The following is a 15,145-nucleotide window of genomic DNA, read 5'->3' as shown; positions in this document are numbered from 1 at the left end:
GGGGGACAAGGACAGGGACCTACACATGTAGCTCAGTAGGTAGATCATGGCACTTGCAACGCCAGGGTTGTGGGTTCGATTCCCACGGGACCAGGATGAAAATGTATGTACACACTACTGTAAGTCCCCCTTGATAAGAGCATCTGCTAAATTACTCAAATGTAAAAGATGCTAGTTCTGAAGCTGTCTGTTACCAGACCTGGGACTACTGCCTCACTGTACTCATCTAAGGGTTATTCCCACAGAGGTTAAATTGTGCCTCACTGTTGAACCAGACAGTTGATGTAAAGCTGATCAGTAGATTTTCCAGTAAAGCTTCAGGTGAAACATGACTTATTCTACTCTGGGTTGTTATGGTTCTCAGGGTTGTCATGGTGAGGATAAGAGGGTTCTGAATAATGGATACAATGAGTAGTATGGCTTTGAGGTTGTCTAGGTTTCGACCTATTGACCCCGAGTCTGCAGCCTCCTTTGTCATTGTATTCACAGTTACCATTCCCATCCGTTCCTCTAATTCAGAGTGTTTGTTGTGTGTAGGACCTATGCTTGCGGTGGGCTCCGTGTTTCTGAGAGAGAGAGAAAGAGAGAGAGAGAGTCAGTGCCTGCGTGCCTGTCTGTGGCTCAACCTACCAGTGCGTATGGTGTGCTCTCCTCCAGTGCACGAGAAGTCCCCAGAGGTAAGCAGGAAGCAGGTTGCCTCTTTCTTGGTGGCCTTGTTCCCCCTGACCGACCGGGCATGTTTGCGGCCGTGGCCGTGCCGTAGGTTCCACTTCTCGCTGGGTGACAGCGGCTGGGTCAGGCTGCACCCCTCATCCGACGACAGAGTCAAGTTGGCGTCTCCGTTCTGCTTGGAGTCTGACAGGAGGACAGACTTGGTTCATAAAGCATAGGATCTAGGATCAGGTCCTCCCTGTCCACATCATCTTATTCATTAGGGTATAAATGGCTAAACTGATCCATGATCAGCACTCCTACTCTGACAGAGTCATGTTGGTGTCTCCATTTTGCTCATATCCCCAACTAAGGGTCTCAGACTAGAAGTGCTGATCAAGGATCAGGTCCCTCTGTCCTGCTCATGTTATCTTATTCAATATGCTTTAAAAATGATTTAAAAATCCATGATCAGCACTCCTACTCTGAGACTCTTTGTGAATACAAGCCGACCCAGACCTGGATTCAAAATACTATTTGTAATAAATTCAATACTTTAGCTGGACTTGAATGAGCTTGCCAGGCGCAATGGAACCAATGGATTATTCTCCAAAGTTCTAACCCCGCCCATTTGGAAGCAAAGGGTCAAACTATTGAACATGTTTTGAGTAGTATTTGAACCCAGGTCTGCAAGAGACACAAGGCCCGGACTGACAGTAAATGCCAAAGATTTTACTCAACATCTCCTCAGGTTTTAGAGAGAAGGTTAAACTACAGAGCCACAATGTAACGTTACTGTGAAAACACACATTTTCTCCCTGGGAAAACTCTGAAATGAACCTGAAATGAACCTAATGAACCTAATGTATTAAATGAAATTAACCTAATGTATTATCTGGGAAGGGTATGAGAATGATTGTATCACGTTGTGTTACTGTCTTCAGGGCTAAGTACAGTAAGCCTATTTTATTACTTTATTATCGGGGGGGGGGGGGGGGGGGGGAGTACATGATTACAGTAGAAAAGAAAGAGTTCTATTTTACCGTTTGTAAAACAACACTGCAAATACATCATCTAATACCTATTGGTGTAAAAATGCACTACTGTAGTATTCATCACTAACGCCTTCAATTTGAGTTTGAATGTGTAAAATGAGTGATGGTATAAATGAATGGTAAATCCATTTATCATTATGGTCGTTGGTTCGTACACAATGATTCAGTTTGATGTGTAAAGGAAGGAAGTGGGTTTGGAAAAGTTTGAATGACGTCCGAGTGTGAATGGGTGGAATGGTTGATGGTTCTGAATAACGAAACATCCACTTATCATTGTGGCCTACGATATATCATAACGATGCTTCCAACACATACTGGTACAGGGATGGGTCGATAAAGCATGGTGTATGGAGTGATATTACTGCCAACAGAATTTGAAATTGGATTTAAATCATTTTGAATGTGTCTCTGACCTGAGTTGTTCTAACTGATTTTCTCATACCAATGCTTCAAAAAGATTGAAGTGTGTAGTGAATAAATAGAGTATAGGGGGAAATTAGTGCCAAAACATTGATGTTTATATTCAGATTCTAATTTGAATTGGTCTGACCTGAGCGGTTCCTGTTGATATGATCCTCTGCAGCCAGAGGACACGTATCACTCTGAGTACTGTCCCTGGGAGAGTTAGCGACAGACTTCCCGAACGAGGCCGTGTCCGTGGGAGCGTCCGGGTTCGGATTGTGCGCCTTCTTCTTCTTAGGCAGCTTCTGTTTAGCCATGGCCAGGGAGTAGTACATCCCAAAGTTATTGACTATAACAGGCACGGGCATGGCGATGGTCAGCACCCCCGCCAGGGCGCACAACGCGCCCACCATCATGCCCAGCCACGTCTGGGGGTACATGTCCCCGTAGCCCAGGGTGGTCATGGTGACCACGGCCCACCAGAAGGAGATGGGGATGTTTTTGAAGTGGGTGTGTTTAGAGCCGCGTGGGTCGTCCGGTTGGGCCCCTATCCGCTCTGCGTAGTAGATCATCGTGGCGAAGATGAGGACGCCCAACGCCAGGAAGACGATAAGCAGGCAGAACTCGTTGACACTGGCTCTCAACGTGTGGCCCAGAACCCTCAGACCGACAAAATGCCTGGTCAGCTTGAAGATCCGGAGGATCCGGACGAAGCGGACGACCCGTAGAAACCCCAGGATGTCGGAGGCTGCTTTAGAGGAGGACAGGCCGCTGAGGCCCATCTCCAGGTAGAAGGGCAGGATGGCCACGAAGTCAATGACGTTTAACAAGTTCTTGATGAAGAGCAGCTTGTCGGGGCAGCAAACGATGCGGACGAAGAACTCCAAGGTGAACCAGACCACACAAACGCCCTCCACCACGGTCAGAATGGGCTTGGTCACCACCTAGAGTAGATCACATTATGGATTAGATTATACATTATGTTAGATTATACATTAGATTATACATTACATTAGATTACAGATTAGATTATACATTAGATTCGATTACACATTAGATTATAAATTAGATTATACATTAGAGTACAGATTAGATTATACATTACATTAGATTATAGATTAGACTATACATTAGATTATACATTCTATTAGATTATACATTACATTAGATTATACATTACATTAGACTGTACATTACATTATACATTACATTAAATTATGCATTAGATTATACATTCTATTAGAGTATACATTAGATTAGAGTATACACTAGATTTGATTGTAGATTAAATTATACATTAGATTATACATTCTATTAGAGTATACATTAGATTAGAGTATACACTAGATTTGATTGTAGATTAAATTATACATTAGATTATACATTCTATTAGAGTATACATTAGATTAGAGTATACACTAGATTTGATTGTAGATTAGATTATACATTAGATTATTGAAATTCAATTCAGGGATCATTGAAGTATCAATCTATTAATCTATATATTATCTAAATTCATTTGGTCACTAAAATGTGCTTAAAAATGATACAAGACAATACAGTACAATATAATACAGTACAATACAATGCAGTACAATACAATACAATGCAGTACAATACAATACAGTACAATACAATGCAGTACAATACAGTACAATACAGTACAATGCAATACAGTACAATACAATACAGTACAATACAATGCAGTACAATACAATACAGTACAGTACAATACAATATAATATAGTACAATACTATACAGTACAACACAGTACCATACTATATAGTACCATAAAATACAGTACAATACAGTACCATACAATACAGTATAATACAGTACCGTACAATACAATACAGTACAGTACAGCACAGTACAATACAGTACAATACCATACAGTACAATACAGTGCAATAGAGTACAATACAGTACAGTACAATACAGTACAGTACAATACAGTACCACACAGTACAATACAGTACAATACAGTACAGCACCATACAGTACAATACAGTACCATACAATACAGTACTATACAGTACCATACATTACAGTACAATACAGTACAATACAGTACCATACAGTACAGTACAATACAGTACAATACAGTACAGTACAGTACAATACAATACAGTACAGTACCATACAGTACAATACAGTACAATACAGTACCATACAGTGCAGTACAATACAGTACAGTACCATACAGTACAATACAGTGCAATAGAGTACAATACAGTACCATACAGTACAATACAGTGCAGTAGAGTACAATACAGTACCATACAGTACACTACAGTACACTACAATACATAGAAATATTAATAATAATCTAATGTATAATCTATACAAGGTCCAATACATGCAGGTCCCTATGCACAAACAATGAAATGATCACCATATTGTTTTCACCTGTCCATTTCAGATCTCCACTAGAGGCTAGAGGCTCTGGGTTCTCCACTAGAGGCTAGAGGCTCTGGGTTCTCCACTAGAGGCTCTATGTTCTCCACTAGACTAGAGGCTCTGGGTTCTCCACTAGAGGCTAGAGGGTCTGGGTTGTCCACTAGAGGCTAGAGGCTTTGGGTTCTCCACTAGAGGGTAGAGGCTCTGGGTTCTCCACTAGAGGCTAGAGGCTCTGGGTTCTCCACTAGAGGCTCTGGGTTCTCCACTAGAGGCTAGAGGCTCTGGGTTCTCCACTAGAGGCTAGAGGCTCTGGGTTCTCCACTAGAGGCTAGAGGCTCTGGGTTTTCCACTAGAGGCTAGAGGCTCTGGGTTCTCCACTAGAGGCTAGAGGCTCTGGGTGCTCCACTAGAGGCTAGAGGCTCTGGGTTCTTTCTGGAAAGCATCATAGTCTATTGACAATGAGGATCCCCCTCTCTTACCTCCACCGAGACCACCACCTCCGTGTGGTTCCCCACCACCACGTGTTCCGTGCGGTTCTGCAGGTCATTGAAGTACTCGTGGGTCTCCAGACAGAACGTAGTGATGGAAACCAGAATGAAGAAGAGGGAGGCAAACGCTATGCCCTGAAACAAGACAATCAACCAGTCAATCACTCAATTAACCAAATCACTCAATTAACCAAATCACTCAATTAACCAAATCACTCAATTAACCAATCACTCAATTAACCAATCACTCAATTAACCAATCACTCAATTAACCAATCACTCAATTAACCAAATCACTCAATTAACCAATCACTCAATTAACCAAATCACTCAATTAACCAATCGCTCAATTAACCAATCACTCAATTAACCAATCACTCAATTAACCAAATCACTCAATTAACAAATCACTCAATTAACCAAATCACTCAATTAACCAATCACTCAATTAACCAATCACTCAATTAACCAATCACGCAATTAACCAAATCACTCAATTAACCAATCACTCAATTAACCAATCACTCAATTAACCAAATCACTCAATTAACCAATCACTCAATTAACCAATCACTCAATTAACCAAATCATTGAAATGTATTCATAAAGCCAGCAGTTTTCATAAAGTGTCTTTATGGTACAACTCAATAGTAACACTCAAAGTGCCTTCAGAGTACAACTCAATAGTAACACTCAAAGTGCCTTCAGAGTACAACTCAATAGTAACACTCAAAGTGCCTTCAGAGTACAACTGCTGCCCTGGGTTAAACAGTTTACAGAAGATAATCATGACAGGTGTCTACTCTGCCTCTGACCGATACCGACTGAATTTAGAGAGAACTTTTTACTGATACTGATAATAAGAATAAGTAGCCTTTACTAGAAGATTGTAATAAGTCTGCTAGTATGGACTATTGCCAACTGGACAATTGATAGCTTACAACATTCAAAGTAGTAGTACTAGGTTTTATTGGGTAATACAAATAAAAGTACCTGCTACACATTAATGTTATGAATTTATCGTTAACTGTATCTTTACCGTGATAATTCAGTCCATTTATTGGGATATGGATTTTTTTGGGGGCCCATATCACTCTACTCTGACCTTAAACTCACCACTGAAAAGCTCATCATTCACCTGCTTTCCTGCTCATCTCCCACAATAACTCTGGTCTGTCTGTGTTTGTGTTAGCATTTGCGTTTGTGTTATCCATTGTGTTTGTGTTAGCCTTTGTGTTTGTGTTATCCATTGTGTTTGTGTTAGCCTTTGTGTTTGTGTTATCCATTGGAAAACAAAATCCAAACAATGTACTGTCCTGCTAATTGATTTGTGTGGGAGGGCTGAATGTAGAGATGGCAGGTACTAAGTGCCTGAATGGCATTGATGGGACATACAGGTATTTATCCAGCTGCCAGAGGAGGAGGAGGAGGAGGAGAGAAGTACAGTAGAGAGTTAATCCAATCTGTCCATGGTGATATAGTCAAGACTAATAACCCCTGAGTCCTATCACAGTCACAGCGCCGTCCCAAATTCCACACCATTCCCTACATAGTGCACTACTTTTGACCGGGGCATATAGGGCTCTCTTGTGAAAAGAAGTGCACTATATGGGAAAAAGGATGTCATTTCGAATGTACACTCAGACTATACAAGGGAATATGAAAACAGCTCATTTTCAGATGTGTTGATAGTCGATAGGTGACATTTGTCAACCTCCGTACTGTGGCCGCATCATAATCAACACCATGCTGTGATTAGTAGCTAGTTGACTATTGGCTAAATCACACTAAAGGCTAAATGGCACTAAAGGCTAAATCACACTAGGGGCTAAATCACACTAAGGGATAAATCACACTAAGGGATAAATCACACTAAGGGCTAAATCACACTAGGGGTAAATCACACTAAGGGCTAAATCACACTAAGAGCTAAATCACACTAGGGGTAAATCACACTAAGGGCTAAATCACACTAAAGGCTAAATCACACTAAAGGCTAAATCACACTAGGGGTAAATCACACTAAGGGCTAAATCACACTAAAGGCTAAATGGCACTAAAGGCTAAATCACACTAGGGGTAAATCACACTAAGGGCGAAATCACAATAAAGGCTAAATCACACTAAAGGCTAAATCACATTAAGGGCTAAATCACACTAAGGGATAAATCACACTGAGGGCTAAATCACACTATAAATCACACTAAGGGCTAAATCACACTAAGGGCTAAATCACACTGAGGGCTAAATCACACTAAGGGCTAAATCACACTAAAGGCTAAATCACACGAAGGGCTAAATCACACTAAAGGCTAAATCACACTAAAGGCTAAATCACACTAAAGGCTAAATCACACTAAGGGCTAAATCACACTAAGGGCTAAATCACACTAAGGGCTAAATCACACTAAGGACTAAATCACACTAGGGGCTAAATCACACTAGGGGCTAAATCACACTAAAGGCTAAATCACACTAGGGCTAAATCACACTAAAGGCTAAATCACACCAAGGGCTAAATCACACCGAGGGCTAAATCACACTATAGGCTAAATCACACTAAAGGCTAAATCACACTAAAGGCTAAATCACACTAAAGGCTAAATCACACTAAGGGCTAAATCACACTAAATGCTAAATCACACTAAGGGCTAAATCACATTAAAGGCTAAATCACACTAAGGGCTAAATCACACTAAGGGCTAAATCACACTAAGGGCTAAATCACACTAAGGACTAAATCACACTAGGGGCTAAATCACACGAAAGGCTAAATCACACTAAAGGCTAAATCACACTAGGGCTAAATCACACTAAAGGCTAAATCACACCAAGGGCTAAATCACACTGAGGGCTAAATCACACTATAGGCTAAATCACACTAAAGGCTAAATCACACTAAAGGCTAAATCACACTAAGGGCTAAATCACACTAAATGCTAAATCACACTAAGGGCTAAATCACACTAAAGGCTAAATCACACTAAGGGCTAAATCACACTAAATGCTAAATCACACTAAAGGCTAAATCACACTAAAGGCTAAATCACACTAAAGGCTAAATCACACTAAGGGCTAAATCACACTAAGGGCTAAATCACACTATAAATCACACTAAGGGCTAAATCACACTAAAGGCTAAATCACACTAAAGGCTAAATTATTAACTGCTCCATCATTCTGGGTACATCACATTTTTTGATGTTTTTTTTTAATAGAATTAATACCATCAATCTTTATTGATGTAATAAAAAAGTGTGACATCTAAAGTACATCTCCACAAAGAAAAGCTTTAGTTCCTCTATCATCATTACAACATTCATCAGTTAGTGTAAAACAGCAGAGGGAGGGTCCCCTGGGTCTCTGGGTCCCCTGGGTCTCCTGGGTCTCTGGGTCCCATGGGTCCCCTGGGTCTCTGGGTCCTCTGGGTCCCCTGGGTCTCTGGGTCCCCTGGATCTCTGGGTCCCCTGGATCTCTGGGTCCCCTGGGTCTCTGGGTCCCCTGGATCTCTGGGTCCCCTGGGTCTCTGGGTCCCCTGGGTCTCTGGGTCCTCTGGGTCCCCTGGGTACTCTGGGTCTCTGGGTCCCCTGGGTCTCTGGGTCTCTGGGTCTCTGGGTCCCCTGGGTCGCTGGTACTTAGTCCCTGGTCCCTTGTCTCTGGTGTCTGGTCTTTGGTCTTTGGTCTCTGGTCCCGGTCTCTGGTCCAGGGTATCTGGGTCCTTGGTCCCCGGGCTCTGGTACCTGGGTTCCTGGTGTCTGGTCTCTGGTCCCTTGTCTCTGGTCCCTGATCTCTGGTGTCTGGTCTTTGGTCTCTGGTCCCTTGTCTCTGGTCCCTGATCTCTGGTGTCTGGTCTTTGGTCTCTGGTCCCTGGTATCTAGGTCCCTGGTCCCCGGGCTCTGGTCTCTGGTCCCTTGGTCCCCGGGCTCTGGTACCTGGGTTCCTGGTGTCTGGTCTCTGCTCCCTGGTCTCTTTGGTCTCTGGAACTACAATAAGTATGACTTTTGATCGTAGAATGAGTGCTATAAATCTTGGGATGGAAAGACAAATATCTACAGAACATCTGAGCCCATATAGTCTATCATCATAACAACATTCATCAGTGTGTGTAAAGCACGGTCTCCTGGGTCTCTAGCCTCAGGGGTCACTCACAAGGCCCTCTTCTGCCCCACAGAGAGTGCAGGTCCCTGGGGTTTCTCCTGCACAACAGAGGAGTGTGGATCTGTGGGGCCAGCCAAAGGACAAAGACAGCCAGTCTGCCTCCCTCCCTCCCTGTCCCTCCTTGTCCCTCCCTCCCTCCCTCCCTGTCTGCCTGCCTCCCTCCCTGTCTGTCTGTCTGCCTGCCTGCCTCCCTCCCTGTGTCTGCCTGCCTCCCTGTCTGTCTGCCTGCCTCCCTGTCTGTCTGCCTGCCTCCCTGTCTGCCTGCCTCCCTGTCTGCCTGCCTGCCTCCCTGTCTGTCTGTCTGTCTGTCTGTCTGTCTGTCTGTCTGTCTGTCTGTCTGTCTGTCTGTCTGTCTGTCTGTCTGTCTGTCTGTCTGTCTGTCTGTCTGCCTGCCTGCCTGCCTGCCTGCCTCCCTGTCTGTCTGTCTGTCTGCCTGCCTCCCTCCCTGTCTGCCTGCCTGTCTCCCTCCCTCCCTCCCTGTCTGCCTCCCCCTGTCTGCCTGCCTCCCTCCCTCCCTGTCTGTCTGCCTCCCTGTCTGCTCCTCTTTGTCTTTCAGAACGTGAAATGTTGAGTATGGCTCTGGAGAGTACCAGTGGCAAGCATATTTACACTGCACTGAGAGATACTGCAGACCTACAGTCTGTCCACAGACACACACACACACACACACACACACACACACACACACACACACACACACACACACACACACACACACACACACACACACACACACACACACACACACACACACACACACACACACACACACACACACACACCATCTAAACTCATGCAGATGTTCATCAATTCATCAACACCTTTGTTTCATCACAAAACCGGATAACAACCTCTGTCCAGTGAAGTCCACAAAGCATATTGCATGTACAGTAACAGACAGTACATGACCTACAGCATGGTCAAGCTAGTTAATGTTTCAGACATTTTAGGACGGCTAAACAACTATTGATTTAGAAACACAGAGAGTTACCGCAAGTCACAAAACAGGAGCTGCCTCCGCTATTCCAGCAGCATTTCAACTTTAACATTTCAACATCAGCAAATCACCTCTGCTTAGTCTAATACAGTGACAACTAAAATATACCCAAAACTATTTAGTCCAATAAGATAAATATGATGTGGCTGTCCATGGTTCTGATTTCTGTGTGCGTGTGTTTGTGTGTGTGTGTGTGCAAGTAGAAAAACATGTTGACTCACCCTACTTGTAGAGAAACACCAATGCCTTCCTCCTCTCTTTCAATTTAATGAAATGTTCTGTCACTCTGTCATACCGTACGTGCTTTCATTTTTTGTTGAAGACAAGGTGAGCGCTACCATCAGTCCTGTGTCATGCCAACAGTAACGCATCCTGAGACCATTCATGTGTGGGGTTGCTTCTCAGCCAAGGGAGTGGGCTCACTCACAATTTTGCCTAAGAACACAGCCATGAATAAAGAATGGTACCAACACATCCTCCGAGAGCAACTTCTCCCAACCATCCAGGAACAGTTTGGTGACGAACAATGCCTTTTCCAGCATGATGGAGCACCTTGCCATAAGGCAAAAGTGATAACTCTTAAGTGGCTCGGGGAACAAAACATCGATATTTTGGGTCCATGGCCAGGAAACTCCCCAGACCTTAAAACTTCTTATGGCTGCAATCCCGTTAACGGGATGATATGACAACAGCCAGTGAAAGTGCAGGGCGCCAAATTCAAACAACAGAAATCTCAAAATTTAAATTCCTCAAACATACATGTGTCTTATACCATTTTAAAGGTAATCTTGTTGTTAATCCCACCAAAGTGTCCGATATCAAATAGTGTCACGTTCCTGACCTGTTTTTCCTTTTTCTTGTATTTATTTAGTTGGTCAGGGCGTGAATTGGGGTGGGTTGTCGATGTGTTATTTTCTATGTTGGGATGTTTGTGTTTGGCCGGGTATGATTCTCAATCAGAGACAGCTGTCAATCGTTGTCCCTGATTGAGAATCATACTTAGGCAGCCTGGGATTCACGTGTGTTTTGTGGGTGATTGTCTTCCGTGTCTGTATCTCGTGTCAGTGTTCGTGCCACACGGGACTGTTTTCGGTTTTGTCACGTTTGTTGTTTTTGTATGTGTAAGTGTTCAGTTTACGTTAATTAAAATATGACCACTTTCCACTCTGCGTGTTGGTCCGATCCATGCTCCTCCTCGTCTGAGGAGGAGAACGACTTCGACAGCCGTTACAAATAGGCTTTATAGCGAAAGCACCACAAACGATTATGTTAGGTCACTGCAAAATCACAGAAAAACACAGTCATTTTTCCAGCCAAAGACAGGAGTCACAAAAAGCAGAAATAGAGATCAAATTAATCACTAACCTTTGATGATCTTCATCAGATGACACTCATAGGACTTCATGTTACACAATACATATATGTTTTGTTTGATAAAGCTCATATTTATATGCAAAAACCTCAGTTTACATTGGCGCCATGTTCAGAAATGCCTCCAAAATATCTGGAGAAATTGCAGAGAGCCACGTCAAAGAACATAAATACTCATCATAAACTTTGATGAAAGATACATGTTTTACATAGAATTAAAGATACACTTGTTCTTAATGCAACCGCTGTGTCAGATTTCAAAAAGCTTTACGGCAAAAGCACAATATTCAATAATCTGAGAACAGCGTTCAGCCACAAAAGGAAGCCATACAGTTACCCGCCAAATTGTGCAGTCAACAAAACTCATAAAAAGCATTATAAATCTTCACTTACCTTTGCTAATCTTCATCGGAATACACTCCCAGGACTCCCACTTCCACAAGAAATGTTCGTTTTGTTCGGTAATGTCCATCATTTATGTCCAAATAGCTATTTTTGTTAGCGTGTTTGGTAAACAAATCCAAAGTCAGAAAGCGCGTTCACTAAAAGCTGACGAAATGTAAAAAAGTTCCGTAACAGTCAGTAGAAACATGCCAAACGGTGTATTGAATCCATCTTTAGAATGTTTTTAACATAAATCTTCAGTAACGTTCCAACCGGAGAATTACATTGACTTCAGATGTGCGATGGAACAGAGCTCCCTCTCATGTGAACGCGCATGGTCAGAGCATGCCAGGTCATGGTAGACCTGACTATTTCCTGTCTCCTTCGGCCCCACTTCACAGTACCGGCATCAGACAAGGTTCTGCAGACTGTTGACATCTAGTGGAAGCCGTAGGAAGTAAACGCATCCATATCCCACTGTGTATTCAATAGAGGCTGTGTTGAAAATCGACCAACCTCAGAATTCCCACTTCCTGTTTGGATTTTTTCTCAGGTTTTTGCCTGCCATATGAGTTCTGTTATACTCACAGACATCATTCAAACAGTTTTAGAAACTTCAGAGTGTTTTCTATCCAATACGAATAATAATATGCATATATTAGCAACTGGGACTGAGGAGCAGGCAGTTTACTATGGGCACCTCTGTGCACCTTTCATCCAAGCTACTCAATACTGCCCCTGCAGCCATAAGAAGTTAATCCCATTGAGAACTTGTGGTCAATCCTCAAGAGGCGGGTGGACAAACAAAAACCCACAAATTCTGACAAACTCCAAGCATTGATTATGCAAGAATGGGCTGCCATCAGTCAGGATGTGACCCAGAAGTTAATTGACAGCATGCCAGGGCGGATTGCAGAGGTCTTGAAAAAGAAGGGTCAACACTGCAAATATTGACTCTTTGCATCAATTATTGATGTAATTGTCAATAAAAGCCTTTGACACTTATACTTATACTTCAGTATTCCATAGTAACATCTGACAAAAATATCGAAAGACACTGAAGCAGCAAACTTTGTGGAAATTAATATTTGTGTCATTCTCAAAACTTTTGGCCACGGCTGTATATCTTTGTGATGGTGGTATGTAAGGTACTGTATAACACCTGAATCATAGAACACACCATTTCTATGGAGGATGAAGGCCAGCTCAATACTCTGTTCCATTGTCACCCCTGGTTAAATAACTTGCCTATAAAGCTACTTTCAAAAACGCCATTCCTTATTTATCAGACTGACTCCTTCATATTGCACTCTAGTCTCTCTGGTTAATTAACATGTCTGTAGAGTTTCTGTAACTCCTTCATATTGCACTCCAGTCTCTCTGGTTAATTAACATGTCTGTAGAGTTTCTGTAACTCCTTCATATTGCACTCCAGTCTCTCTGGTTAATTAACATGTCTGTAGAGTTTATGTAACTCCTTCTAATTTCACTACTCATCCCTATGATTATAATACAGTCATATATATGTGCGCACACATGAAATCGTGTATAATAAATAGGAATCTCTGAGAATGTATGAATGGACTTTTTTGACATGGGTAATGATGTCTGAGGCTGTCCTGAATGGAATCCTATTCACTAGCCCTATAGGGGTCAAAAGTAGTGCACTATATACTGTATAAAAAAAGGATGGCTGAGAATGAATTCCACTTGAATCTGTGTCGGGGAATGGCGCTTACTATGGATGGATAGGTTTGTCTGCATCATTTCTTTCAATTTAATTATGCATTGTTGATTTATGGTAGCCTATTTACAACTTGGCAAATCAAATTGGTCTCTCAGGGACCGTTCTAATCGCCTCTTTGATTAAATTAGACAATTATCTAGAAATTCAATCGGTGGCCTGCACATAGAAAACAAGTACTTTGAAAAGGAAATTGTATTCTGTCAGAATCACTTTCACAGAAATATCTCTTAAATAACTAGCAATATAGTGTTGTTTCACATCTGTGAGAAAAATTAATTGAATCTCAGACTTGACAAAGCTCACAGACCAACAAGTGTATCAGATCTATGTCTGTATGTACAGTGTCTTTGTAAAGTATTCAGACCCCGTGACTTTTTCCACATTTTGGTAGGTTACACCTTATTCTGAAATTGATTCAATTGTATTTTTTTCACTCATCAATCTACACACAATACCCCATAATGACAAAGCAAATAAAAAATGAAATATTACATTTACATAAGTATTCAGAACCTTTACTCAGTACTTTGTTGAAGCACCTTTGACAGTGATTACAGCCTCAAGTCTTCTTGGGTATGACGCTACAAGCTTGGCACAGCTGTATTTGGGGAGTTTCTACCATTCTTCTCTACAAATCCTCTCAAGCTCTGTCACGTTGGATGTGGAGCGTTGCTGCACAGCTATTTTCAGTTCTCTCCAGAGATGTTCGATCGGGTTCAAGTCCGGGTTCTGGCTAGACAACTCAAGGACATTCAGAGACCGGTTCCCGAAGCCACTCCTGTGTTGTCTTGGCTGTGTGCTTAGGGTTGTTGTCCTGTTGGAAGGTGAATCTTTGCACCACTCTGATGTCCTGAGCACTCTGGAGCAGGTTTTCATCAAGGATCTCTCCGTTCATCTTTGCCTCGATTCTGACTAGTCTCCCAGTCCCTGTTGCTGAAAAACATCCCCACAGCATGATGCTGCCACCACCATGCTTCACCGTAGAGATGGTGCCAGGTTTCATCCAGATGTGACGCTCTCAGACCAGAGAATCTTGTTTCTCATGGTCTGAGAATCCTTTAGGTGCCTTTTGGCAAACTCCAAGCGGGTTGTCATGTGCCTTTTACTGGGGAGTGGCTTCCGTTTGGCCACTCTACCATAAAGGCCTGATTGATGGAGTGCTGCAGAGATGATTGTCCTTCTGGAAGTTTCTCCCATCTCCACAAAGAAACTCTAGAGCTCTGTCAGAGTGACCAGTGGGATATTGGTCACCTCCTTGACCAAGGTTCTTCTCCCCAGATTGCTCAGTTTGGCAGGGGCGGCCATCTCTAGGAAGAGTCTTGGTGGTTCCAAACTTCTTCCATTTAAGAATGACGGAGGCCACTGTGTTCTTGGGGACCTTCAATGCTGTAGACATTTTTTGGTACCTTTCCGTAGATCTGTGCCTCGACACAATCCTGTCTCGGAGCTCTACGGACAATTCCTTCGATCTCATGGCTTGGTTTTTGCTCT

At 42.7% G+C, this 15,145-nt stretch overlaps 1 protein-coding gene across 1 annotated transcript in view; it reads right to left on the bottom strand.

The window, feature by feature from the left end:
• Positions 1-338: 338 nt before the first annotated feature.
• Positions 339-15,145, bottom strand: part of LOC120061685 (potassium voltage-gated channel subfamily C member 1-like) — a 43,827-nt gene continuing 29,020 nt past the window's right edge. The window contains exons 2-5 of the mRNA XM_039011578.1: positions 4,989-5,132; positions 2,257-3,052; positions 631-855; positions 339-391 (exon numbers count right to left, since the gene is read on the bottom strand). Coding sequence (XP_038867506.1) covers positions 339-391; positions 631-855; positions 2,257-3,052; positions 4,989-5,132 — 1,218 coding nt within the window. The remainder of the gene's footprint in view (positions 392-630; positions 856-2,256; positions 3,053-4,988; positions 5,133-15,145) is intronic.

This window comes from Salvelinus namaycush, chromosome 16 (assembly GCF_016432855.1).
Source record: "Salvelinus namaycush isolate Seneca chromosome 16, SaNama_1.0, whole genome shotgun sequence".
Classification (NCBI taxonomy): domain Eukaryota; kingdom Metazoa; phylum Chordata; class Actinopteri; order Salmoniformes; family Salmonidae; genus Salvelinus; species Salvelinus namaycush.
The sequence above is the reverse complement of the archived record's forward strand: the minus strand, read 5'-3'. Positions and strand labels throughout refer to the sequence as shown.